Source organism: Corapipo altera, unplaced genomic scaffold, assembly GCF_003945725.1.
Source record: "Corapipo altera isolate COAL_440 unplaced genomic scaffold, ASM394572v1 60871, whole genome shotgun sequence".
Classification (NCBI taxonomy): Eukaryota; Metazoa; Chordata; class Aves; order Passeriformes; family Pipridae; genus Corapipo; species Corapipo altera.
The window spans coordinates 6,735-32,634 of record NW_020885048.1 but is presented as its reverse complement, the minus strand read 5'-3'; the positions used below and the strand labels follow the sequence as shown (position 1 = coordinate 32,634).

General features: G+C 41.8%; 1 protein-coding gene across 1 annotated transcript in view; it reads left to right on the top strand.

Annotated features, from left to right (window-relative positions):
- The window catches only part of LOC113959565 (zinc finger SWIM domain-containing protein 6-like), a 175,325-nt gene extending 152,424 nt beyond the window's left edge, over nt 1–22,901 (top strand). Inside the window, exons 6-13 of the mRNA XM_027668681.1 lie at nt 254–430; nt 714–860; nt 5,036–5,182; nt 7,333–7,593; nt 11,421–11,556; nt 21,927–22,084; nt 22,581–22,744; nt 22,872–22,901. Coding sequence (XP_027524482.1) covers nt 254–430; nt 714–860; nt 5,036–5,182; nt 7,333–7,593; nt 11,421–11,556; nt 21,927–22,084; nt 22,581–22,744; nt 22,872–22,901 — 1,220 coding nt within the window. The remainder of the gene's footprint in view (nt 1–253; nt 431–713; nt 861–5,035; nt 5,183–7,332; nt 7,594–11,420; nt 11,557–21,926; nt 22,085–22,580; nt 22,745–22,871) is intronic.
- The last annotated feature ends 2,999 nt before the right edge of the window (nt 22,902–25,900 follow it).

Genomic DNA, 25,900 nt, shown 5'->3' with positions numbered 1-25,900 from the left:
TGTCCTATTTAGCATTAGACATGATAGTTTGTAGATCTCTCTGAATGCGAAGTGAATGGCACACACTTTGCCTGAGCTGTTGGGTAACGATGTGAAATGTCATCTGTGGGCTGCTTCTTGCAGAGTGGGTCAAGGTAGACTGTTGTCAGTTAGGGGTTGGTGAATAGGCAGAAGGCAAGAATACTGTGAATGACTGATTCACATATGAATGAGTAAAAGCTGATGCAGCTTTCTGAACTTGTGAAAATGACAGATTCATCAAACAGGCCACATCGGACGGTGTTCACTCGAGCCATAGAGGCATGCGATCTGCATTGGCAGGACAGCCACTTACAGCACATTATCAGCAGTGACCTATACACCAACTACTGTTACCATGACAACACAGAAAACTCACTCTATGACTCTCAGGGGTGGCCCCTCTGGCATGGTAAGTGGCTAAACTGGAAAGACAGAAAGATGTTTCCATGACTTGCTGCTTTGTTCAGTTTCTATGGCATTCTTTTGGCGGGGGGGGGGAACTGAATGAAAAACCTGGAAAAAAGAATAGAGGGTCCCTTGAATGTTGGCTCAGAAATAGTCCTTTAAATTTCTCTTGCATAGTTTTAAAAACAAATCAAGGGAAACTAAAAATTCCTTTTGAGTAACCTAGCAAAATAGACCATTGCAGACGTGGAAGCATTGCTATTCCTCAATTATTTTCTCCATTTTAGAACATGTTCCTACAGCCTGTGCAAGGGTGGATGCATTACGATCTCATGGATACCCACGAGAAGCACTGAGGCTAGCAATAGCTATTGTTAATACACTAAGAAGGCAGCAACAGAAACAGCTGGAAATGTTCCAGGCTCAGAAGAAAGGTAAATGCGGGGAAGAGAGAAGGGCAAAGGACATGACAAGGTGACAATAACACCGGACTGGAACTTTGCGTGAAAAAAATGCTTTTGAAACTAAAGCAAAAGAGGTGACTTTAACTCTTCAGTCCAAATGATCATAGTGGTAATGTCACATTCTGGATGTTGGAGGGTTTTTTTACTGGGTTGTGAGCTCTGCAGGGCAAGGGCTCTGTTCTGCCTTCTGCAATACATCTAACATGATGGGGCTTTTATTCCAATCAGGATTTTTGGTTACACAGTGTAAATATTCATCCTGTGTCATTTATAGGCTTTTAAACAGAGATTTGCATTTGGAGTGTCAGGTATTTAAAATAATTTTATTCCTCTGATGTATAATTTAGCAGAACTATTTCTGAGGTGGAAGCCTAAAGTTGACTAGGCAAAGTCTGCACTACAGAAATTCTTCAAATTTGGCAGTTTCTTCCAGAAGTCTCTTATGATGCTTAAAACTTTAGTGGATTCACATCACTGGAAATAAGATTTTTAAAACACTGGCTTTATAAAATCTTCTGTGGTGTTCCTCTAAATGCTACCCCTGTTTTTTGAAGGAAGATTCTAGAAAAAATAATCCTTCACTGAACTTTGTCATAGGTTTGAAGAGGTAGTGGATGACTTTGTAGTTAAAGAATGCATGTGGAAAAATTGGAATTACATTCTCAGCTACTACAAGAACACCTTTCATTCAAATTTTTTTTGAGATCTTTGTTGCTACTCTTAACTATGTGTATCCTCATGCATTGTAAGCAAAAATATCAGTGTGTAGTCACGTGTGCCAAGATCACTAGGCCCTGGCAGATGAACCTTAGGATTAAAGGGTGAGTCCAGTTCTGCGCATGCTGCGTCTCACCTAAAAAATCCATGGCACAGGCTCGAAGGTTATATCCATGATGAGTCACATGTGTAAATTTTTTAAGTGTATGTGCAGGTGTTTTCCCAGAAATGATAATTTAGAGATTGAAGTGAAGACAAGGTAGACACCTGACTGAAAAAAAATAATTAGTTGGCAGTTCCTATGTGTCTCCATTTCACAATACCCAAGAAAGAAATTTTGAGCACTATTGTGGATCCTAGATTTAAACAAAACTTAAATGCACTTTGCATTATTACTTGGGAGAATTTTTCTGAGTCTTTTTATTGGGATATATATCTTTCCTTAACATGAAGTTTGTAATTTCTATGTTGCTACTCACTGCTTTGGGGTTTTTTTTCACTCTTATGTTTGGAATTTTAAAAATCTTCTTTTAATAGTGCAAAATATGCTGGTCTTCTCCATAAGAAGATTAATTCTGCAGCTACAGTTTCAGTTCAGCAATCATCACATGCTTCTACTTAGCTGTCATTAATGTGATTGATCTGACATTTCTGGAACTAGTTACGTGATTTAAAGTTAAATCTCTATATGAATGGAGGACTGAAGCCTTTGTTTGGCATGACACAAGTGAAGCTCATAAATAGACATAATAGATGAAACGGAATATAAATGAGTCAGTAAAAAGTCATTGATATTAATCCTTTTGGTAATATGTAGTTTTTAGCACATGTTATTTGTTAATAAGACAATTACTTACTACATTGTTTTTCATATTACATATCAGTTTATTTTTTATTTAAAAAAAACCACTGTCCTGAACACCGAGTTCAACAGTGTGGTTGTGTTTCACTTTGTAGCTCCACACATTTAAATAGGCAAGAAGCAAGCTTTTAAAGCTTTGTGGTAATACTTATGATTACTCAGAAAGATGACACTTTGTGAATGAGAGAGCAAAAAGGCAGGTACAAGTTAGTGTGTAATAAGCAGAGAAACAGAGCATCTGTAATGGCTTGTATACAATTTTTAAATGGTCACTTGGGAATATGGAGAGGTCCCAGCTGACTGGAGGCTGGCAAACTTTGTCCTGATTTTCAAGAAGGGCAAAAAGGAGGACCCTGAAAACTACAGGTCTGTCAGTCTCACTTCAGGACCTAGTGAAATTATGGAGAAGATTATTCTGGGAGGTATTGAAAAACACCTGAAAGACAACACAGTCATCAGTCACAACCAGAACAGCTTCATGAGAGGAAAGTCCTGCTTATCAAACCTGATTTCCTTTTATGACAAGGTGACCCATCTAGTTGATCAAGGGAAGCCAGTTGATGTCATCTTTTTGGATTTCAGTAAAGCTTTTGATACTGTCTCTCACAGGATCCTTCTGGACAAAATATCCAGCACACAGCTGGATAAACACATCATGCAGTGGGTGAGCAACTGGCTCACAGTTTGAACACAGAGGGTAATAGTAAATGGGGTAACATCAGACTGGTGACCTGTGACTAGTGGGGTTCCGCAGGGCTCCATCTTGGGCCTGTTCTCTTCAACATCTTCATAAATGACTTGGAGGCAGGACTGGAAGGGATAGTAAGCAAGTTTGCAGATAATACAAAACTGGGAGGAACTGTTGACTCCCTTGAAGTCAGGGAGGCCCTGCAGAGAGGCCTCAACAAATTAGCGGACTGAGCAATCATCAACCACATGAAGTTCAAGAAGGGAAAGTACTGGATTCTGCACCTTGGGTGGGGCAACCCTGGATGTACGTACAGACTGGGGAATGAGATGCTAGAAAGCAGTGTCACGGAAAGGGACCTGAGGGTCCTGGTCGACGTCAAGTTGAATAAAAGTCAGCAGTGCCCTGGCAGCCAGGAGGGCCAACCGTGTCCTGGGGTGCATCAGGCAAGGCATCGCCAGACAGTCAAGGGAGGTGATTGTCCTACTCTGCTCTGCACTGGTGCAGCCTCACCTTGAATATTGTGTGCAGTTTGGGGCACCACAATATAAGAAAGACATTAAGTTATTAGAGAACATCCAAAGGAGGGCAACGAAGATGGTGAAGGGCCTTGAGGGGAAGCTGTATGAGGAGCGGCTGAGGTCACTTGGTCTGTTCAGCCTGGAGAAGAGGACACTGATGAGAGACTTCATCGCAGTCTACAACTTCCTCATGAGGGGAAGAGGAAGGGCAGGCGCTGATCTCTTCTCTCTAGTGACCAGTGACTGGACCCATGGGAATGGCCTGAAGTTGTGTTAGGGGAGGTTTAGATTGGATATTTTAAAGAGGTTCTTCACCCAGAGGGTGGTTGGGCACTGGAACAGGCCTCCCAGGGAAGTGGTCACAGCACCAAGCCTGACAGAGTTCAAGGAGCATTTGGACGATACTATCAGGCATGACTCTTGAGGATGGTCCTGTGCAGGGCTAAGTGTTGGACTTGATGATCCTTGTGGGTCCCTTCCAGCTCAGCATATTCCGTGATTCTGTGATAATGCACCTGATCTCTCATGGTTCAGTCGTGTATGGAGAAAAAGCTTGGGAGTTGAAGGGGAACTACTGCCATAAGACTCTTAGTTAAAAAAGGGATTTGAGTAATCTCTAACTTCTTTTACCACAACCACACTTCCTTCAATTTATTGTGCTAAACAATTTTTTTGTGTTGTAACTGATGGATGAGGGCTACAGAACAAAGTATCCATGAAGGTATTTATTGACTGAAACTTTAGAATGACAAAAAATGCACTTAAAGGACAATTTTTTTCTTTTATAACCCCTTTAAACATTATACCCTTTTTTCATATATTTTTTTATTAGGAACTGTCATCGTGAGTTTATTACTTCAATAAATATTTAGATGCAATAAGTTCATATTTTATTTATTAAAATGGAACATTTCAGAATAATTTATTTCAGTGCCATCGGCTTCACTTAAAACATGAAAATGGTACTGCATCTTTTGAGTGAGGAAACAGTTGTGATTATTTTACCAAAAAAAAAAGTCTTTGCTATAATTTTTTGGCAGACATTTTCAGAAGTTACTGGTATCAAGTAAGAGATTTCAAAATATACTGCTGTTGAAATTTTGACCCATAACGTACTTTGCTAGTGCTCAAAATGTTTGACCTTCATCCATTTTCTTTTTTTCCTCTTTTAACATATTTACAAAGGGAGATAAATTCACACTGAGAGATACTATTTTCTCCTTCTAAGCAGAAACTACTGGAAATACTTTGAATTCTGTGCTGAGAGCATTTTAATCAGTTTTATTTTTATAATTGTTTTGAGGGGATAATATGCACTCTCTTTCCCTCCCTCCTCCCTCCATCTTTTCTGTCACAGAACTTCTCCACAAAGGAGTAACCTCAATAACAAATCTTGAAGGTTGGGTGGGACATCCTTTGGATCCGATTGGCACCCTCTTCAGTAGCCTGATTGAAGCCTGCAGGGTAGATGATGAGAGCTTCCATGGATTCTCAGACTTCACGGGTAAGGCCATGCAAAGGGAGCAATCTTCTCTAAGTCTTCAGTAACCAGAGGCATTTTTCTATCTTACCTTTCCCAATTAACTTGGAAGTCAGCATCTTTATAGTATAAGAACTCACATTTGCATTCCCTAAGAAAACACAAGGGAGAGAGAATGTTTAAAGTAAATTTTTGTTATAAATTATATGAAAGCCTTCAAAAATTACCAGTTACTCATTCTTGAAGGCAATTCAATATTTTACGCTTGAAATAAAATGGAATAAGACTTTATAGCAGCAACCCTCTTTACATACATTGCTCTGTCCTCTTTTGAGAAATTACAGGAAATCACAGAATTGTTGAGGTTGGAAGGCTCCTCTGGAGATAGTCTAGTCCACCTTCTCTGGTCAGAGCAGGGTCACCTAGAGTAGGTTGCCCAGGACTGTGTCTGGTTGAGTTTTGAATAGCCCCAAGAATGAACACCATACAACCTCTCTGGGCAACCTCTTATTGTGTTTGACCATCCTCACAGTAAAAAAGTGGTTTCTTATGCTCAGAAATTTGTTCCCATTGCCTCTTGTCCTGTCACAGGATACCACTGAGAAGAGTCTGGCTCTGTTTTCTTTACATTCTCCCAGCAGATATTTATATATTTTGGTAAGATCCTACTGAGCCTTTTCTTTTCCAGGCTAAACAATCCCAGCCATCTCAGTCGCTTATATGGGAGATGCTCCAGTCCTTTAATCATCTTTGTGGCCCCTCACTGAATCTGCTCCAGTAGGTCCATGGGGAGCCCAGTACTGAACATGGCACTCCAGGTGTGGGCTCACCAGTGCTGACCAGAGGGGAAGGATCACCTCCCTCAATCTGTTTGCGATGCTCCTCCTATGCAGTCCAGGATGTTATTTGACTTCTTAGCTACAATTGTTCATAATACTTCAAATTGATGACAAAACACTTAAAATTTATAACATACGTATTCTATAAAGTACATGGTCTATAAAGGAAAATAGTGTTGTGGTATTGATTTAGGACAGGATGTATACGCCCATTTTAATTTCAGTATTTGCTTCCCAGGAGCTTAACCGATTTATTCCTTAGTCTCTTTCCACCTCTGTGGTAGTTTCTTATCACCTTCTGTGTGGTCAGAAACTTGATTCATTCCTCTACCTATAGATCCTTTATATGCACATCCCAATCTTCTTGGGGCTTTTCCTCAAAACTCATTTTATTCAATTAGATTTTCTTCAATAAACTTCTAATCCCATATCCACCAATTCTGGAAGAATTATTTGCAATTAGAAAAAAAACCAAAACAACCCCATGAAATAAAAGTAGTGTGTGTTAAAAAGCAAATTCCCCCTACACACACATATGCAATCTACCAAATGCATTTTGCCATCTCATTTGCTGCAACTGTCCATCTCCTTACATCTGTACATTGCAACTTTTTGTTCCCAAACTAGACTGTAAGCTGCTAGAGGTTGATATAGCATTTTGTCATATGGTATATTGGCGAAGTGCCAAATGAATCAGTAGTACTCTTTAAAGCAAAATATGGCTTGGTCTGTGTGGAATTTACAAGTAATCTTTACTAAAAGTAGCATTTCTAGTGTTAATAAAAGTCAGAAACATTATGTATGTTTATCATAAATACAACTGTAACAAATAAAAAAGCATGAAGAGAGCTCTAGCAAACAGAATGCTTTAAAGTTGTGGAGTTCCCAGGCCTACTGTATTTGCATAATCCTAATAGCTTCAACTGAAATCTATGCAGGTGTATAAGCACCTTCCCTTTCCATTTATACAACATCAAAGCTTTAAGGAAATGCAGAAATGGGTGGGGAAAAAAATTGAAATAGATCTTCCAATTTTGGCCTTATTAACACAAAGCTGGAGAAACTGCCTTTCTCCAAATCATGCATTTTAAAATGAAAACTTTCATTTTTACTCAAGTGGGCTTTTTAAAACCTAATTGTTTTGTGTATGTCTGCGATGTGGAATTGGATTGGGTAGTTTAGATTGGATGACTGGATATTGAGATTGCACTAGTAATTTAAATAATTTTAAAAAATTAATACTGACAGAGGAAGCATTTGTAAATGTGGCATTATAGGCAGATTATGGATTTTAATGATTTCCTGATGTGTTGTTCTTTGTGTCGCCCTTTACAGAGAACATGGGGCAATGCAAATCTCTGGAGTACCAGCATCTGCCTGCACACAAGTTTTTAGAAGAAGGGGAATCTTATTTAACGCTGGCTGTGGAAGTAGCATTGATAGGGCTGGGACAGCAACGAATAATGCCAGATGGCTTGTATGCACAAGAGAAGGTTTGTCGAAATGAGGAGCAGCTCATTTCTAAGCTACAGGAAATTGAATTGGATGATACTCTGGTGAAGATTTTTCGAAAACAAGCAGTCTTCCTATTAGAAGGTAGCTCAATGTAGATGCTAACTGCTTTTTAAAACTGTCTTCACTTACACAAGCCCAATGAATTAGTATTCCGGTGGAAACTGCCTTACATACTTAAGATGTTTTTTGATGTAGAACTACAGCAAAATTTTATTTCAAATCTCTTATGAAAATCAAACATACTTCAGATATGACATGACTGTAGAGATAAAGCATCTACTGACCTACAAGCCTTTAGTTTTAAGTTTTATTGCATTTTGTTATTTAGGTTTGTTTAGTATCCTAAACAACCCAGGCTCACAAATAATATAGACGTCAGTTATCAACAGTTCTTGGGTAGTAAATTTCTAAATGTCATTTGAATCCTGAAAAAGGACTGGCAGCTTTGTAAATGTATGAAGATTTTTACCTCTGTTCCCAAGTGAAGAGCTCAGAAAACTCAAATTTGCTGGGAGAGAAAAATAACATTTTCTTTGTAGCAATTAGGAAAATGAGTTGCCTCAGAAGTTTGTATCATACCTGAAAATTGAAATATATGGGCAAATATTGAGGCTTAAGGCCTGGTCTTGTGACTAAATTTTGATTAAGACAAATAACTTGCATTGCAATAAAATCTGTACAAAAAAGTGCATGCATTTGCCTTATCTTTTAAAAGGCTTGACATACAGCACTTAAGCCTCACGTTCAGAGAGTAGTCTTGTGCGTTCTAAGGTTGTCATTCTAGTTTTTGTGGTTTTTTTTAAATCAAGGAAAAAACTTTAAAGGAACCAGTTATTTAAAGGCACGGTCCAAGTTTTGAGTGCTAGCTCAAGGGATGGTGGGGAGTTTGATACTGCTCTGGGTAAGTTGTGAAGATTGTTACATAGCAGTCAGGTTTTGCTTTCTTTCTGTAAGACATTTGTTTTTTAAAACTATTTCTTTAATGGAAGAGATGCAGTATGTTTTTTAGGATTCTCAGCTTTGAGTCACTATTATTGCCCAGATCCTTAAAGACTTTGGTACCTACTGGTGATGCCATTTGAAACTGTAGAGGAGCTGCACCATAAAGAGACTTTCCATTATGGTATGGCTGTAACTGCTGCTTTATGGCCTTTGGACAAGAACATCTTCTTGCTGGATCCAGCTATTTGCCACCATAGAGGGATCCTATGGATTATAAAATCAATTTGATACATCTATTTACCGGTCAGGATGCTGTATGAGGAAAAGGCAGGATTTCTCTCAAGTATTCTCTGATACTTCTAGTTTACTCCTTTGATCACTGATATTCTCTTTGTTTTCTTAGAGTATTAAACAAGTGATCATAGCAGGAAACCTGCTAAAATAGCTACTGACAAAATTGCTGTGGTGAGCAGTGTGCAACAATGGTCTTGCATTACTGTGTGCTGAGAAATTGGGCTTTTCTGCAATAGCTTCAGTTTACTCCAGGCAAGGCAGAAACTGACAGATCACATGGAGGAAAAACTGTGCAGTGATTTAAGATTCTAATCATATCAATTGTGGTTTGATAGTTGAAGTTCTGTAGATATAATAAAGAAAACTTAATCCAGTATTAAGCTGATTTCTATGCTGTTAATGCAGATAATGTTAATGCATGCTCTATGTAGCTACCATTTGAATGAATGGGAAAGGAGAACATAAGACTGCGTTGCAAGAACTGTTCTATTTTTTTGCTTGAGTTAATGGCAGACTATATTTTCATATAAATACTTTGTCATGTATTCTTTGTGCCCTAACTGAGTTCTGAATGGACCACCAACTGGCAAACATTCATGAAATGGCTTCTTTCATTGAAGCAATGCCAGCTAGTTTTTGAACTTTTCAACTTTACTTTAAATGATTGAGACGCACTGTCACCTACTTAATCTTCATTGATGTTTCCATTGTGATTAACCCCAGCCTTCAGAAATACCCACCTATGGAGCTCAGATTTTTTTTTTTTTACATGCCTAGTGATTTTATCTTTGCATTTTGTGCTAAGGCACCAGTTAAAAACATTGCTGAAACAGCTGTGCTGGTCCAAGTTGTTACCATCTCTCTCTCATGGAGTTCATCATCCCATGCAGCAGAAGTGGTTGAATAAATTTTGTGAGTACTCCTCATCTGCTTCAGTGAAGGGTCAGTCATCTTAGTTTGAACCTGATATGGTTTGAAGCTGGCTCCCTGCCAAGTCTCCAAACCTTACCACCAGAAGTCGTCACCCCCCCCCCCCCCAAACCTCAGGGAGAAGAGGGAGAAAAACAACCAGCTAAGAAAACCCGAAACGAGAGAGACAGCTAAAGTGATATATATAAATATATTTACACTTATGTTACAATTGAAATATATACAATTTAAAATATATACAATTTCACAAGGGAAGGGGAAGGGGAAAGGGAAAGGGAACAAAACCAAAATAAAATATATATATATATATATATATTTCCCAATCAGTAGCCCGAGATCTAGTAACTAAAGGGTTAGCAAAGAAAATATCCCACCACTCTCCTTGGGACAACCGAGAGTTGCTCCAGGACGATCACCGGCAACCTCCGCCTCCCAAGGTCGACAAGGCCTTACCAGGCCTCGCTCCCCAACACGGCAGACTCAACAGCAGGGAACCTGCACCTCCAAGCCGCCGGAAGGAAAGAGGGTGAAGGCCTCTCCTCCTTTCTTCTTATAATCTGGCTTACGTAAAAATCGTAGGTAATACTGGGTAAATCTGGACCCTTCCTTGGTTACAAACTGGTCACCAAGGAAGGCCTAGCCCAAACCACCACAGAACCACTGCTGGAAGCTATGACACATGTGACTGCAATGAAGTGTGCTCACACAGTCATTCATCTATCCAAGTGTGGTGGGTTGGAATCTCAAGTAGAAGAGGAAGTAGTAACTTCTAGGACTGCTGACTGCTATTTGTGCAATAATTGTCCAATAATACTTAATGTAAAATTCTTATTCTGTATCTTGCAATGTTTAACACCTGTACCTCTAGCCACTGAAGTAAAAAACTCTTGACACTATTTTCCTATTAATAGGAATAACAGTCTAAAGGTTGCAGGAAAAATGTAAAAATGGAATTCTTATGCACCGTGAATATTCAGAACTCAGCAAGCAAATAGTTTCATGTAATTTTTTTTTAATTGTCATTTCTGTTGTCAGTCTTAACACTGCTGTTATGAAGCACTGCACTGAGTGGTAGCAAAATCTATTGCCCCAACAATGGGAATAGCTTCTCCACAACAAATAGAATTTTTAAGATTGTGTGGCTATAATAGACTAACAAAAGCAGCTTCAATGCAAGATCTGACCTAGTCTTCTCTGGAGACCAAGTCCAAACCAAAGGGTTATTTAAATGCCTAATGTCAGGTGAGACATTAATAGGGATCAGGTGCTGCTGTAGTGATTAGTCATGTAACTTCAATTAAAGATACCTGGTTTTCCACTGTAGACACTTTTTTTTGTGGATTTGTGATAAAGCAATTATGCACCAACAGAGGGTGCATAGGAATTCATGTGCACAATATAACGACACAGAGGCAAAGCTAGGATTATCGCTTTCTACTTTTGCATACCATAGATTTTCTGAATGACCCCCATGGAGCCCTGGAACCATTCTGTCATTTGTATATGCACTGGTAGTGTGCTTAGTAGTCTACAATTTACAATGTGTCTTGTCTCAAAGAATAGATGGTATTTAATATACTTGTAACATATTTCAAAAAAATATCAATGAAACTTTACCTTTTCTACAGCAATCTGTCTCTGAATACCAATTCTAACTCAAGGTATAGTGAATGCTTTTAAAGGTCCAGAAGTTGGGTTTTAACAGTCTGTGAAGACTGATATTCTCTTTCTTTTTCCCACAGCTGGACCATATAGTGGTTTAGGTGAAATCATCCATCGAGAGAGTGTTCCAATGCACACATTTGCCAAGTATCTTTTCACCTCTCTCCTACCTCATGATGCTGAATTGGCATACAAAACTGCACTGAGAGCCATGCGGTATGTATTCACAAGTCATCTAGAAAGAACACAAGCAGCAGTTTGAAAAAGGGGGAAAAGCTTGGTAATCAAGAAGCATTGTTCTCTTTAAGGAGAAATTACTTTGGTTGTGTCATCTGTAAAAGCAATCCATGTCTGTACTAACTACAATATAATAATTTATAAATGCACAAATAGTGTTTATATACAACTATAAAACAACATTCTATGTTACAAATCCTTCTATTGGAATGTGTGTTTTTGTGTTAAACAACAGCTTTAGCACATGTGTGTGTTCTCCTATTGGTGTGGCTGTGTGTGTGTATGATGCTAGTGGCAAGGAAATGAGGAAAGAGGCATCTAACCAGCAGTCTTGGGATCATCTGCTGCTTAGCTGCTTCCCCCCACTTTATATAATGAGCATGATGTCATATTGTCTGGAATACCCTTTGGTCAGTTAGGGTCACCTGTCCTGGCTGTGCTCACTCCCAACCTCCTATGCACCCTGTGGTGGGTTGACCTTGGTTGGATGCCAGGTGCCCACCCAGCCACTCTATCACTCCCCTTCCTAACCAGACAGGGGAGAGAGTAAGGTGGAAAAAACAACTCATGGGTTGGGATAAAGCAGTTTATCTAAAGCAAAAAGTAAAGCGGAAGCTTGCGTGTGCAAAAAGCGAAGCGAAAGATAGCACGGTTTATTCTCTACTTCCCATGAGCAGCGATGGTCGGCCACTCCCAAGAAGCAGGGCTTTGGTACGTGTGACGGTTTCTCAGCAGGCAACCATTGGAGACAATGAATGCCTGCCTTCCTGCTCCTTGTCTCAGCTTTTGTATCTGAGCTGATGTCATATGGTATGGAATATCCCTTTGGTTAGTTTGGGTCAACTGGCCTACTTGGGTCCCCTCCCAGGATCTTGCCCTCAACTGAGGAAGGAATGTTACAGTGCTGATGCTGTGCTCAGCAGTAGCCAAAACACTGGTGTGTTATCAACACCCTTCTAGCTCCCAATGCAAAGCACAGCATTGTGAGGGCTACTGTGGGGAAAAGAACTTCAGCTCATCCAGACCCAATACAATCTCCACCCCTTATTCCATACCATTTACATCATACTCAGATCCCATATCTGACTATCTCCCGTGCTTGCATAGATCTTGTTTAGTGGCCTTCTTCCACCCCTTAAGATCTTGGGCTCCATTCCATTGGGATGGGTACTCAGGGCAGGAGAAGCAACTGATCGTTGGGCACCAACACCAGCCCGACTCGGGTCATTGTCACAGTCTCCTTGCTTCTCGCAGAATTCGCTCTTCATTATCCTGCGACTTTAGTTCCTGCAACATACAACTCAGAACACAGATCATCTTTCCCCCAAGGTTAAATCTCCTTGAGGCACACACCGGGTATCCCCATATTCCCTCGTTACCCACCAGGTACACCCTGATCCCTGAGCAAAGACAATCCCATGGATGTGTTTGCCTTTTCTCATGGGAGGAGAAACCCACACTGACTTCCCCAGCCCCTTCCCCATGTGTAGGACTTTATCCCCTCCCACAGGAGGACCAGGGCGGTTGGCAGATCTGCTAGTGTTGACCAGCCAAGTGACTTCAGCTAAATTTGCCTCCCAATGCTTCCATGTCCCATTACCCAATGCTCTTAACATAGTTTTCAACAGTCCATTATACCTCTCAATCTTCCCAGAGGCTTGTGGGTGATAAGGGATATGACAGATTCACTCGATGCCATGTTTCTTTGCCCAAGAACTTATGAGATTATTCTGAAAGTGAGTCCCATTATCTGATTCAATTCTTTCTGGGGTCCCATGTCGCCACAGAATGTGCCTCTCAAGGTCTAAGATGGTGTTTCGACCAGTGGCCTGGTTTACAGGATATGTTTCCAGTCAGCCAGTTGTTGCCTCCACCATAGTGAGTATGTAGCTCTTGCCCTGGCATGTTTGTGGCAGTAGTCCAATGTAGTCAATTTACCAGGCCTCACCATATTGGAAATCCAGCCACCGCCCTCTGTTCCAGGGAGATTTTACTCGCATGGCTTGCTTAATTGCCGCACACGTTTCACATTCGTGAATAACCTGTGTGATGACCTCCATGGTCAGGTCCACCCCTCGATCAGAAGCCCATCTGTATGTCACATCTCTTCCTAGATGTCCTGATGTTTCATGGGCCCATCGGGCTATAAATAGCTCACTCTTCCACTCTGAGTCCAAGTCTACCTGGACTATTCCAATCTTGGCAGCCTTATCCACCTGCTCATTGTTCTGATGTTCTTCAGTGGCACGACTTTTGGGCATGTGAACATCGACATGACGCACCTTCAGTCATGTTTTCCACCCATGCAGCGATGTCCTGCCACAATGCAGCAGCCCAGATGGGTTTACCCCTGCGTTTCCAATTAACCTTCTTCCATTGCTGTAGCCACCCCCATAGGGCATTAGCCACCATCCAGGAGTCAGTATAGAAGTATAGCACAGGCCACTTGTCTCATTCGGCAATCTCTAGGGCTAGTTGGATGACTTTCACTTCTGCAAACTGGCTTGACTCGCCCTCTCCTTCAGCAACTTCGTGTGGGACTCCACACAGCAGCTTCCCACCTCCAATGGTTTCCTACCACATGGCAAGATCCATCAGTAAATAGAGTGTAACCTCTTTCGTTTTCTGGTAACTCGTTATATGGTGGTGCTTCTTGGGCACAAACCACCTCTTCAGGCAATGCTCCAAAATCCCTGCCTTCTGGCCAGTCCATAATCTCTTCCAGGATTCCCGGGAAATTGGGTTTTTCCATTTGGGCTCGTTGTGTGATCAAAGCTACCCACTTGCTCCATATAGCACTGGTTACATGATGTGTTGAGGGGATGTTCCCTTTGAACATCCAGTGCAGCACAGGCAAACGTGGTGCCAAGAGGAGACATGCTTCTGTTCGAACCCCCTCATAGGCTGCTAATATCTCCTTTTCAGTTGGCATGTAGTAGACTTCTGATCTTTCATAACCCTGTCTCCAAAACCCTAATGGTTGACCTCGGGTTTCTCCTGGTGTTCTCCAGGTGAGACCATGCTCCCCAGCTGCCGTGTAGAGGATATTTCGCACAGTTGACCCTGTTCCAACAGGCCCCAGAGCTACCGCACAGGCTATCTCCTGTTTGGTCTGCTCAAAGGCCTGTTGTTGCTCAAGGACCACTCAAAATGGTTCTTCTTCCAGGTCACTTGATAGAGGGGGCTCACAAGCTGACTATAACCTGGAATGTGCATCCTCCAGAAACCCACAAGGCCTAGGAAAGCTTGTGCTTCCTTCTTGTTAGCCGGTGGAGACATAGATGCTCTTTTGTTTACTACATCCATGGGCACATGACGGCATCCATCCTACCATTGTATTCCCAAGAACTGGATGTCCCATGCAGATCCCTTTACCTTGCTTTATTTTATGGCAAGACCATCTTTGAGAAGAATTAGAACTATTTCCCTTCCTTTCTCAAAAATTTCTTCTACTGTTGTGCACCATACAATAATATCATCAATATATTGCAGGTGTTCTGGAGCACCCCCAGTTCCAGTGCAGTCTGGATCAGTCCATGGCAGATGGTTGAGCTATGCTTCCACCCCTGGGGCAGTCGATTCCAGGTATACTGAATACCCCTCCAGGTGAAGGCAAACTGTGACCTGCACTCTCTTGCCAGAGGAATGGAGAAAAACGCATTGGCAATATCAGTTGTGGCACCACTTGGCTGCCTTTGACTCCAGCTCATATTGAAGTTCTAACATGTCTGGCACAGCAGCACTCAGAGGCGGCGTGACTTCATTCAGGCCACGATAGTCCACTGTCAGCCTCCACTCCCCATTAGACTTTTGCACTGGCCATATGGGGCTGTTAAAGGGTGAGCGGGTCCTGCTGATCACTCTCTGTTTCTCCAGTTGACGAATTAGTTCATGGATGGGAATTATGGAGTCCCAATTGGTGCGATACTGCCATCGGTGCACTCTTCTGGTGGCAATGGGCACTTGTTGGTCTTCTACTTGCAGCAATCCCACGATGGAAGGATCCTTTGAGAGGCCAGGCAGGGTAGATAATTGTTTGATCTTCTCTGTAGCCACAGTAGCTACACCAAAAGCCCATTGATACCCCTTGGGATCTTTGAAGTATTCCCTCATGAGGTAATCAATGCTGAGTATACCAGGGGCCTCTGGGCCAGTCACAATGGGGTAATTTTCCCACTTGTCCCCTGTAAAACTCACTTCAACCTCCAACACTGATAATTCCTGGCATCTCCCTGTCACTCCAGAGATCCAGATGGGTTCTGCACTTCTGTGCCTCGATGGATTAGTGTGCACTGTGCACCCATATCTACCAAAGCTCTATACCTCTGTGGATCCGATGTGCCAGGCCATTGAATCCACACAGTCCAGTAGACCCAGTCATCCCTTTCCTCCTCCTGGCCGAAGGCAGGGACCCTCTATTCCTGTTCCTGGTCAGAGTATTCACTGTCTGACCTTTGCGATGCCAGACCAGAGGTCCCCTCACCAGGATCAAAGGAATTGGTCTCAGTCCTTTTATGTCTGAGAGGTCACTGATTTCTTTCTTGGGTCTCTGTGCCAACTACATGGACAGCTTTCCTGGGTGACCCCTTCTTAACAGTTCTCTTCCCTCTTAATTCACCAGGGCTTCCAGCTTAGAGGTGGGTTCACCATCCCACTTCTTCATGTCTTCCCCCTGGTCACACAGAAAGAACCAGAATTTACCACATGACCTGCGCTTGGGGCTTCCTTTCCCTCTGACTGGGGCAGGAGGGGACCGATCTCTTGGGCTACCCCTGAGAGCTGAGGTGCTGGCCCGTGGGAATGAGGAAGTGCCCAGAGTTTCTTCTATATTTCGAAGCCAGGAGGACATCACCTCTACAGTTGGTGGATCCATCTTTGGGTAATATACTGTTACCAGGTTGTTAAAATATGACACAAGGGCACTTTGAACCACCTTCCTCCACATGGCCATCATGCAAGGAACATCTTCTGGGTCTTTGGGGATGTCATCCCTTCTTAGGTTACTATAGATGATTTCCAGCACTGCTAATTCTCTTAAGTACTGAATACCTTCATCTGCAGTGGCCCACTTTCTTGGGGAGCTCATTAGATCTTCCTTGAATGGACACCTTTCCCTCACACTTGAGAGGAACAATCTCCAAAGACTGAAAATTGTTCTTTCTTTTCCAATTCCTCTTTCAATTTCCCTATCTCTGGCAAGGGATCCCAGATGTTGGGCTTCATGACCTTCCAGTAGTTGACTATCAGCCCCGTTGTCCCAACATCAAAGTAGCCAGGTAGGAATCCGTTCACCGGGCTGGCGGCTGCAATCTTTCCACAAGTCATGGAGTTCTGATGAGGTTAGGGACCAGGTAACCTTGGGTTCCTGTTTGATTTGTCTGACTTCCTTTGTTGAAGGACCAGCTTTTTTATCTGCCCCCTCACCTCCTTCTACTCCTACTCCTTCTTCCTCTTCTTCCTCTTCCTCCCTTACTAATCACTGATATGGACCTGTAGCTTGCCTTATCCATTTCTTCTTTTTCACTACTGGGGCAATGACTGTAGTTGTTGTGGTTTGAGTCCCTATGTCAGCCATAGTGTCCTCCATTGCAGTTTGGGTCCCTGCCTCCACTACAGTCTTCTGAGAATATTGAACTGTGGCTTGATAATCACAGGCCAGGCCCCAGTACAGGGCAAGAAGCTGCTGGTTTTGATTGGGGTAGGCAAGGCACCTTTCCATCAGGACAGTTTGCTAGGGTTGAATACCTGTTCAGGTGTGAAGTCCCAGGTAATGGGAAGTGTCAAATGCCCTAGGAACCTGCCCAAATCCTTCCACACACCCTGCCACCCAGGAACTTGGCACCTCAGGGTGCATCCCAATATATCATCACGTAAAGTTTGTTTTCTCCTACACCAGGATAACACCAGATTCAAAGAACTCCATAATGTGCTGACAGTATTAATAACAGTAACATTACTAAACAGCTCACATAAGGATTATCAAGGAACGTGGGAGACTTCATTATAAAGCCATTTATATCAATGTCAGGGAGGGGGGAAGGGTGTATTTCTCCATCATACCCAGATAGCCCCCCAGAAGATAACTCCCCAAGCATAACAAGACCGTTAGTGCAAAAGCAGAGCAGGGAACCATTGTTTATGTTAGTATGTTCCCAAAACTTAGCAAAATAAAGTAATAAGCAGTGCAACCAGCAAGCTCCCTGTCCCGCACAGGAGTTTGCTATTCAATAGCTACTATTACTATAACATTATATATATATATATAAAATTGCCTTTATCTCATCCCACATTGGGCGCCAGAAAGGACTATGGTGGGTTGACCTTGGTTGAATGCCAGGTGCCCACCCAGCCACTCTATCACTCCCCTTCCCAACCAGACAGGGGAGAGAGTAAGGTGGAAAAAACAACTCATGGGTTGGGATAAAGCAGTTTATCTAAAGCAAAAAGTAAAGCGGAAGCTTGCGTGTGCAAAAAGCGAAGCGAAAGATAGCACGGTTTATTCTCTACTTCCCATGAGCAGCGATGGTCGGCCACTCCCAAGAAGCAGGGCTTTGGTACGCGTGACGGTTTCTCAGCAGGCAGTCATTGGAGACAATGAATGCCTGCCTTCCTGCTCCTTGTCTCAGCTTTTGTATCTGAGCTGACGTCATATGGTATGGAATATCCCTTTGGTTAGTTTGGGTCAGCTGACCTACTTGGGTCCCCTCCCAGGATCTTGCCCTCAACTGAGGAAGGAATGTTACAGTGCTGATGCTGTGCTCAGCAGTAGCCAAAACACCGGTGTGTTATCAACACCCTTCTATCTCCCAGTGGAAAGCACAGCATTATGAGGGCTACTTTGGGGATGTGAATTCCAGCTCAACCAGACCCAATACACACCCCCAACCCCCTTGCCAGCATGGCAGTATGAAAAGCAGAAAAGGCTTTTGCTCTGTGTAAGCCCTGCTCAGCAATAACAAAACCCATCTCTGTGTTATCAACACTGTGTTCAGCACAAACCCAAAACACGACCCCATACCAGAAGAAAATTGACTCTACACCAGCCAAAACTAGCACACTCTAGAAAGCTAAATGGGGCGAAAATAGTCCCATGTTCAAAGGACTAAATGTGAGGGCATGCATAAGAACAAAACAGCTACTATCAGGCCAAAGGTCTACTTAGATTGTTTGGGCTTTTTTGCCTCCAAGAGTGTCTAATAGTAGATATTAGGGAAGGAATATAAGAAATATGAAAAGTGGTTTTGCATACTGGCTGCTTATGATTATAATTTTAAAATTAGAATTTGTAGAATTAGAATTTTTTTAAAAATCAATTTTATAAAGTAGATTTATGTCCTTGTATTTAATTTCAGTCACTACCTTAAAGTGTTTCTCAGAGATTGTGGGGAGCTTTCCTCCTTAAACTAAACTACGGAAACAACATTAAAAGACCAGAATAGACATCTATCAGTAGCTTTGCACAGTGCACTGAATGCTTCAGTGAATGTGATGGCAGCATGCCATTCCTCTTGAAGAAGGATTTGGGCTTTCCCCAGAAACAAATCATAACTGAAAACTTCAGGAAACTGCCTTTCTCAACTGGAAAAACAAACAAGGCACTGAAAGATCCAAATCTCTAGTTGATCACAGAGAGCTCCAGCTATCTTTTGGCATGAAGCTGCCATCTCATCCAAAGAAGTTACTTCTTAAAGAGACCAGTATAAGAAAGAGTTTTCTGTTTGTTTCTTTCTGGTAAAATCACAGGAGATATAAACATAATCAGGACTATTCTCCATAGCTCTCTTTGCATCACTTTTAAGGCAGATGAGAGTTCAGCTTTTTTATATTATTCATTTATTTATTTGTAATAATTTTTATATATTTGGCACTCTTAAGAAATGTGGACTACTATCTTGAACTGCGGTGACAGCAGATGCAGACACTTTCTATTCCATGTCTGTCTATATTCTTCTACACTTCTCAAAAATTCTTGTAAAGAATTTTTCCATTCACACCAAAGTGATAGATCAGTGTAGTGTACAAAGCACTCCTGATGCAAACCAAATGAAAAACTAACTAAACCTAAATGTTGTTTTGAGGGGGGGAAAGAAGAAATCAAACATGAAGACAATGTCTATCTCATGTTTATGAGGTGGAATGGATCAGAAGAGGGAAATTTGAGCATCCCTTCCTTCATGGCATGGGTAAAATATTTCCACATAGAAATCTGAGTGGTTGCTCATGCTTTTAGAGATGGACCATATTTTTTTCTTCACTTGAACATTTATCAAAGTTAACTTCCCAAGATGACAGCTACTTGCTCTCCAGACATAAGTGTTTAGTGTCAGTCTACACAGGTCATTGACCCATGATGGCAACTCTGGAGTATTTTGCCTCTCTGCATTCAAAATCATCTGTTGCCATTTCTTTTTCTTCTTAATCCTCTTTTAATGTGTGGAACACTCGGTGTGAAATCAATAGAATCTGAGACCATAAGGCCTTTCATTCATGCACCTCAGGTCTGCAAGGACAGGGTGTGCTATCTTTGATGGTCACTTCTGTCTGCAGTTCTCTGCTTGCAACACTGAAACATATGAAGTACAACCTTGGAGAACGTGGATCTGCAGTGACCTAGTTGACTGCTCACTTGGAATCTGAACTTGAATGTTTGGCTTAGTTTGGCTGATTCCCTGTTAAGCCTGGATTTCAACCCAGACTTTGTGAGTCAGACTTCAGTAGTAATGTTTAATCACAATGTAGCTTTGCTAAAACCTAACTAAATAATTGATGTTTGAAAGTGAAAAAAGTGAAGAATGCTAAATCTGCTTGTGCTTGTTATAATGTTCCCTAATCTTGCCAAAATTGCATTAAAGCCACCAATTCACTACAACCTTTCTTTTCACAGCAAAGGAACATAGAAGCTGACAATGAAATTCAAAGTGACAAAATACTTTCTTTTCATGCTTTTTGTCTGTTTGCGGTTACTTATAATCTAATAATACTTTTTGCATTAAGTAGTTAGGATTTTTCCTGTTTGTTGAAATTATTTAATAATGCATTTTTTTCTCCCCCCTCTGTGCTTGGAAAAAATCAGCTGGAGAATTTATATGTATTTTATTTTTACATATATAAAGCTATATAGGCATACCTCAGTATTACTAAGGAAGAGATTTGACTCTTGATACAAAACAAAAGGGAAGTATTTTTTTTCATATTAACATGTGTATTATTAGGTATCGGTGGACTAGAGTTTAAGGACTTTTAAAATTAGTTCATATTTATTTGAACAGCAAAATGTCTTTTTTGGCATGTCTATTTATTTCATGGTCAAAAACCAAATGACTTGTTGAATATCACTCCCCCTTACTTTGAACATATGCAAGTGAGGAAAGTATATTCCAAATATTGGAAAATACTTACATGTTCTCAATATGATGGAGAACTACTCTATCTTCCTTTCTGAGGACAGTGGTTCAAAGACTGAAATAAGACAGGGGAAAAAAGCTTCAACTCTATGGATGATGCAAAAACTCTCTGCTGCCTTGGTTAATGAATGGTTGTCGTGGTTTAACCCCAACCAGCAGCCAAGAACCACACAACTACTTGCTCACTCCCTCACCAGTGGGACCAAGGAGAGAACTGGAAGGATAAAAACCAGAAAACTTGTGGGTTGAGATAAAGACAGTTTAATAGGGAAAGCAAAAGCCGCACACACAAACAAAGCAAAACAAGGAATTCATTGACTGCTTCCCATGGGCAGGCGGGTGTTCAGCCATCTCCAAGAGAGCAGGGCCCCATCAAGCGTAATGATTACTTGGGAAGACAAATGCCATCACTCCAAATGTCCCCCCCCTTCCTCCTTCTTCCCCCCCCACTTTATATACTGAGCATGATGTCATATGGTATGGAATATGCCTTTGGTCAGTTGAGGTCAGCTGTCCCAGCTGTGTCTCCTCCCAACCTCCCATGCACCCCCAACTTCCTTGCCAGTGTGGCAGTATGAAAAATAGACAAGACCTTGACTCTGTATAAGCACTGCCCAGCAATAACAAAACTATCTTTGTATTATCAACCCTATGTTCAGCACAAATCTAAAACACAGCCCTATACCAGTCACTTTGAAGAAAATTCACCCTACCCCAGCCCAAACCAGTGCAATGACTTTATTGTCCTGTGAATTCCTGCAGATTCCCACTGATGTAGGCAAGTTTGGTAAATGGACTTTTAAGATTCTCCAAGAAGAGAAGTGGTTTTCCAATATCTTTATACCCAAAACTGCATATTTAATAAAGAAGGTCAAGTGTTCTTGCAGTTTATGAATAACCCAATATAATAATGATGTAAGGAAGAGGATTTCTTTCTTATTTCAGGTTGCGAGTATTGGAATCTACAACTCCTTTGGGAGATATGTCCCGTCCACACCACATTGTATCAGTTGTTCCAAACCGTTATCCCCGCTGGTTCACCCTAAGTCACATCGAATCCCAGCAGTGTGAGCTGGCATCAACCATGCTAACAGCAGCCAAAGGTACATTGTTGTAAATTACCTACTTAACTAAGTGTATGCTTTTAATATTTCATGGAATAAACAGATTATAAAACTTGTGTTTAGGAATTCAAATTGCAGTCTGACAGGAGCTTGAACTGACTTAAACTTGTCACTTAATTTTCTAGAAAAGTGATTAAACTAGATAGATGGTAACCAGATGGGCTTGATTTGAGGCTGATGAGATAGCTTTTTGTTCTTCTGGCACACAATATAGATTGTAAAACCCAGGAGTGGACAAATCACTTCTAAAATTCACAAATCAGGATAACTTTTGGTCATATACTATACAAACACCATCAGGCACTAGAGGAGTTTGTGCTGTCTTGCATCTTTTGTTCATGTAATTTAATTATGAAAGGTTTATAAAAAACGAAATGTGTATAACTGAAACATTGTACTATTTCATAGCAATGGCAAGCTCAATTATAATGCATTTCAGGATGTTTTGGAAGCTTGTTCTGTTTACACCTTGCAGGTGATGTTCAGAGGCTGGAAACAGTGTTAGAATCCATTCAGAAAAATATCCACTCCTCATCACACATCTTCAAACTTGCCCAGGATGCATTTAAAATAGCAACACTCATGGACAGCTTGCCAGACATCACTCTTCTGAAAGTTTCTCTGGAGTTGGGCCTTCAGGTATTTCCCTCGTTCATTATTTCTACAGTAGAAGACAGGAATTTTACCCTGTGTTGGTGGGTACAGCTTTTTAAGTCACTGAGGAGACTCTTAAAGACCCTCTTTGGGCTTTGTCTGCAATTTTTAGATTCTGTTTTCTGATGTAAAGCACAGTTGACTGGTAAACACAGACCAAGGATCTGCACAGTCCCTTTGTGCCATTTGAGTGGAAGAGACAGCTTGGAGCAGCTGGTTGCAGGGTACTCCTCTGTTCAGGGGTGAGAAAAGACCAATGCAATGGGTTTTGGAGTATATGTAGGGATGGCTAGAGAGCAAAATTATTCTACTTTCCAGAAATCATAGTATCATAGAATAGTTTGGGTTGGAAAGGACCTTTAAAGGTGATCTAGTCCAACCCCCCTGCAATGAACACAGACATCTTCAAAGTTGCTCAGAGCCCCGTCCAACCTGACCTTGAATGTTTCCAGGGATGGGGCATCTACCGCCTCTCTGGCAACTTGTGCCAGTGTTTCACCACCCTCATTGTAAAAAACTTCTTCCTTATATCTAGTCTGAATCTACCCACTTTCAAGTTAAAACAATTATTCTTGTCCTATTGCTACAGGCCCTCCTAAAAAGTCTGTCCTCATCTTTCTTATAGGTTCCCTTTAGGCACTGAAAGGCTGAAATGAGGTCTCCCCAGAGCCTTCTCTTCTCCAGGTTGAACACCCCCAACTCTCTCAGCAATTCCTCATAGGAGAGGTGTTTCATCCCTCTAATCTTCTTCATGGCCCTCCTCTGGACCTGCTTTTGCAGATCTTTTCCATGACCTTGAGAGGTTTCTCATCATTCCTCCCATTCTTCCCTTCCTTTCCCTCAAATGATATTTGATAGGTGTGTCTCAGTTTAAAGAGACTGGAGTGTTTTGCTAAGGAGGATGAGTTATGAGGTAGACCAAACTCTTCTCTCTCAGCAATTGTAAATCTGAGATTAAGAGGCTCCAATCGAGGAAGTATGGAAAAAGGAAGAAATAACAACCCTTTATTAAAGGATATATGTATATTGTCAAAAACAGTAACAGAACACAAAAACAATTAAGCAATAATCTTGTACCCAAAAAGTCCCCTTTAAAAAGGAAACCGTTTGATACTTCTCTGTCCTCTAGCGCAGTTCTAATCACAGTTGGCAGGGGGCGCTGTTGGATCACTAGAGGTGCAGAGCCTGCAGTGCTCTGTGGTGCCCTGCAGGGGGCGGTGTTGGATCACTGGAGGAGCAGAGCCTGCAGTACTCAATGTTGGTCAGCAGGGGGCGCTGTTGGGCTCTGGCAGTCGCTGCATGGGGGCCCCCAGATCACAGGGGAAGCCAAAATGGAGATCTCCCCTGTCACCAAGCAGGGGAAGGGGAAGAAAGGGGAAAGAAAGGCGGTTTCTTTCCCACTTAACTCATGCTGTCTGCGGCTGCCTGTAGACAGGACTCCTTATGGCGCATTAGTTGGAGGGGGAACCTTCAGGCTCTGGGTGCCAGCCCATTACCTGGAAGGTGAATGCTCTTCCCCCCTGCCCCCGCCACGTGGCCCGGCGACCCCGTAAGGAGCTCACACAGACCACCAGGGAGGGACGGACGAAAGAGGAAGTTTATTGTGGGGTAGGGGTTTATAAGGCTTTTAGGAGGGTCAGAAGGGGACCAATTACAAGTTCAGGGTCACACAGAAAAAACCAATCAGGTAAAGAGTTAACAGCCAATAGGAAGGGGTTAACAAGGACCAATGAGAAACACCTCAGGACATCTTCCCAGGACACTCCTGTATGGGAGACAATAGTCCTTCACAGGGGGTGTCGGGAAGAAGGAGCAATGACTTTGCAGGAAAGCAAAAGCCATTTTGAAACCTGTTTAAACCACCTTAAAAACTTCTGTTTCTATAACATTTGAGCTGTTTTCTTCTTTTTCTTCACTAGTCCATCTCTGACAGGACTTCTTCCATCCTACATATGGCAAATCCATTGCCACATCTCCTCCTTTTGTGTTTTCTAAAACTGGATATGCTTTTAATGATTGAGAGGTTCTGGCACAACTGAGCAAGCATGGAAAGACACACATAAAGACAAACACTACAAAAAGTCCTAGTACGATAACTACAATAATTTTCTTAATAGTGGAAGAGAGGCCTTTAAAGGGCAGCCAGTTGAAAAAATCATCAAAAGTCAGATGATCAATTTGCCTGATTTCATGAACTAAGGACTTAAGCTGATTGATCTGGGAGTGGATAGTTTGGGAATGATCAGAGAAGTTGAGGCAGCAGAGGCCTTCAAACTCCTGACACCCATGGCCATTTACTAAAAGGAGAAAGTCTATTGCAGCACGATTTTGTAACAAGGTTTTCTTATTGGTTTGGGTATCTTGTAATAGATCATCAAGGGTGGCACTGGTGGCATTAGCTTCTTTTGCTAGCCAACATCCCATTCTGGTAAGGAGCACTAAGGCTTCTATGGAGCTGACAACTGGAAGCATGATACCACCTAGAACGTTTATGGTGTTGGACCAAAAATGCATGTTGGAATTGCATTCTGCTGTGAATTCACTCAAGGACTGCAATTTTGCTAAGGGATGTTCTTCAACTGGAGGTGGGGGTGCTGCAACCACAGGGACCTGTGCTGCTTTAGGTGGAGAAGGTGGTTTTGGTTGTGATGGATAGAAGTTAAGAGATGGGTATAAACCTTGGAATTGCCTGCGCACTCTACAGAGCTTCTTACATGGGAAGGGTGAAGTCGTTTGGAGGTTAATGTTTCTTTTTGCACGATTTTTGGGAGGACTTACAGGTAAAGATTTCATAAAGGTAGCTGGATTGTACAGTGTTAATTTTCCAAATGTGCAGGGGCCTCCAGCAGCTAATCTAGGAATCATATTCCAGACTCTAAGTCCACAAATTAAAAAGACTCCTTTTGGAAGAATAACTGAATCAGGGGTAGCATGTATCTGGTAAGGAACCTTTTCCTTGCACCAGAAACTGAAGTTGGAATAAGGTCCATAAGAGGTGACTTTAATTAATTCAGAAGGGGTAACATATTTGTTGTGAACGAAGTAAAAACAGAGAGGAGATATAATACTCCCCAAGATTTCTAATTCCTCAGGTCTCTGCCACTGATAGCTAAATGTCTGTCTGTCATGTGAAGTTTTTGC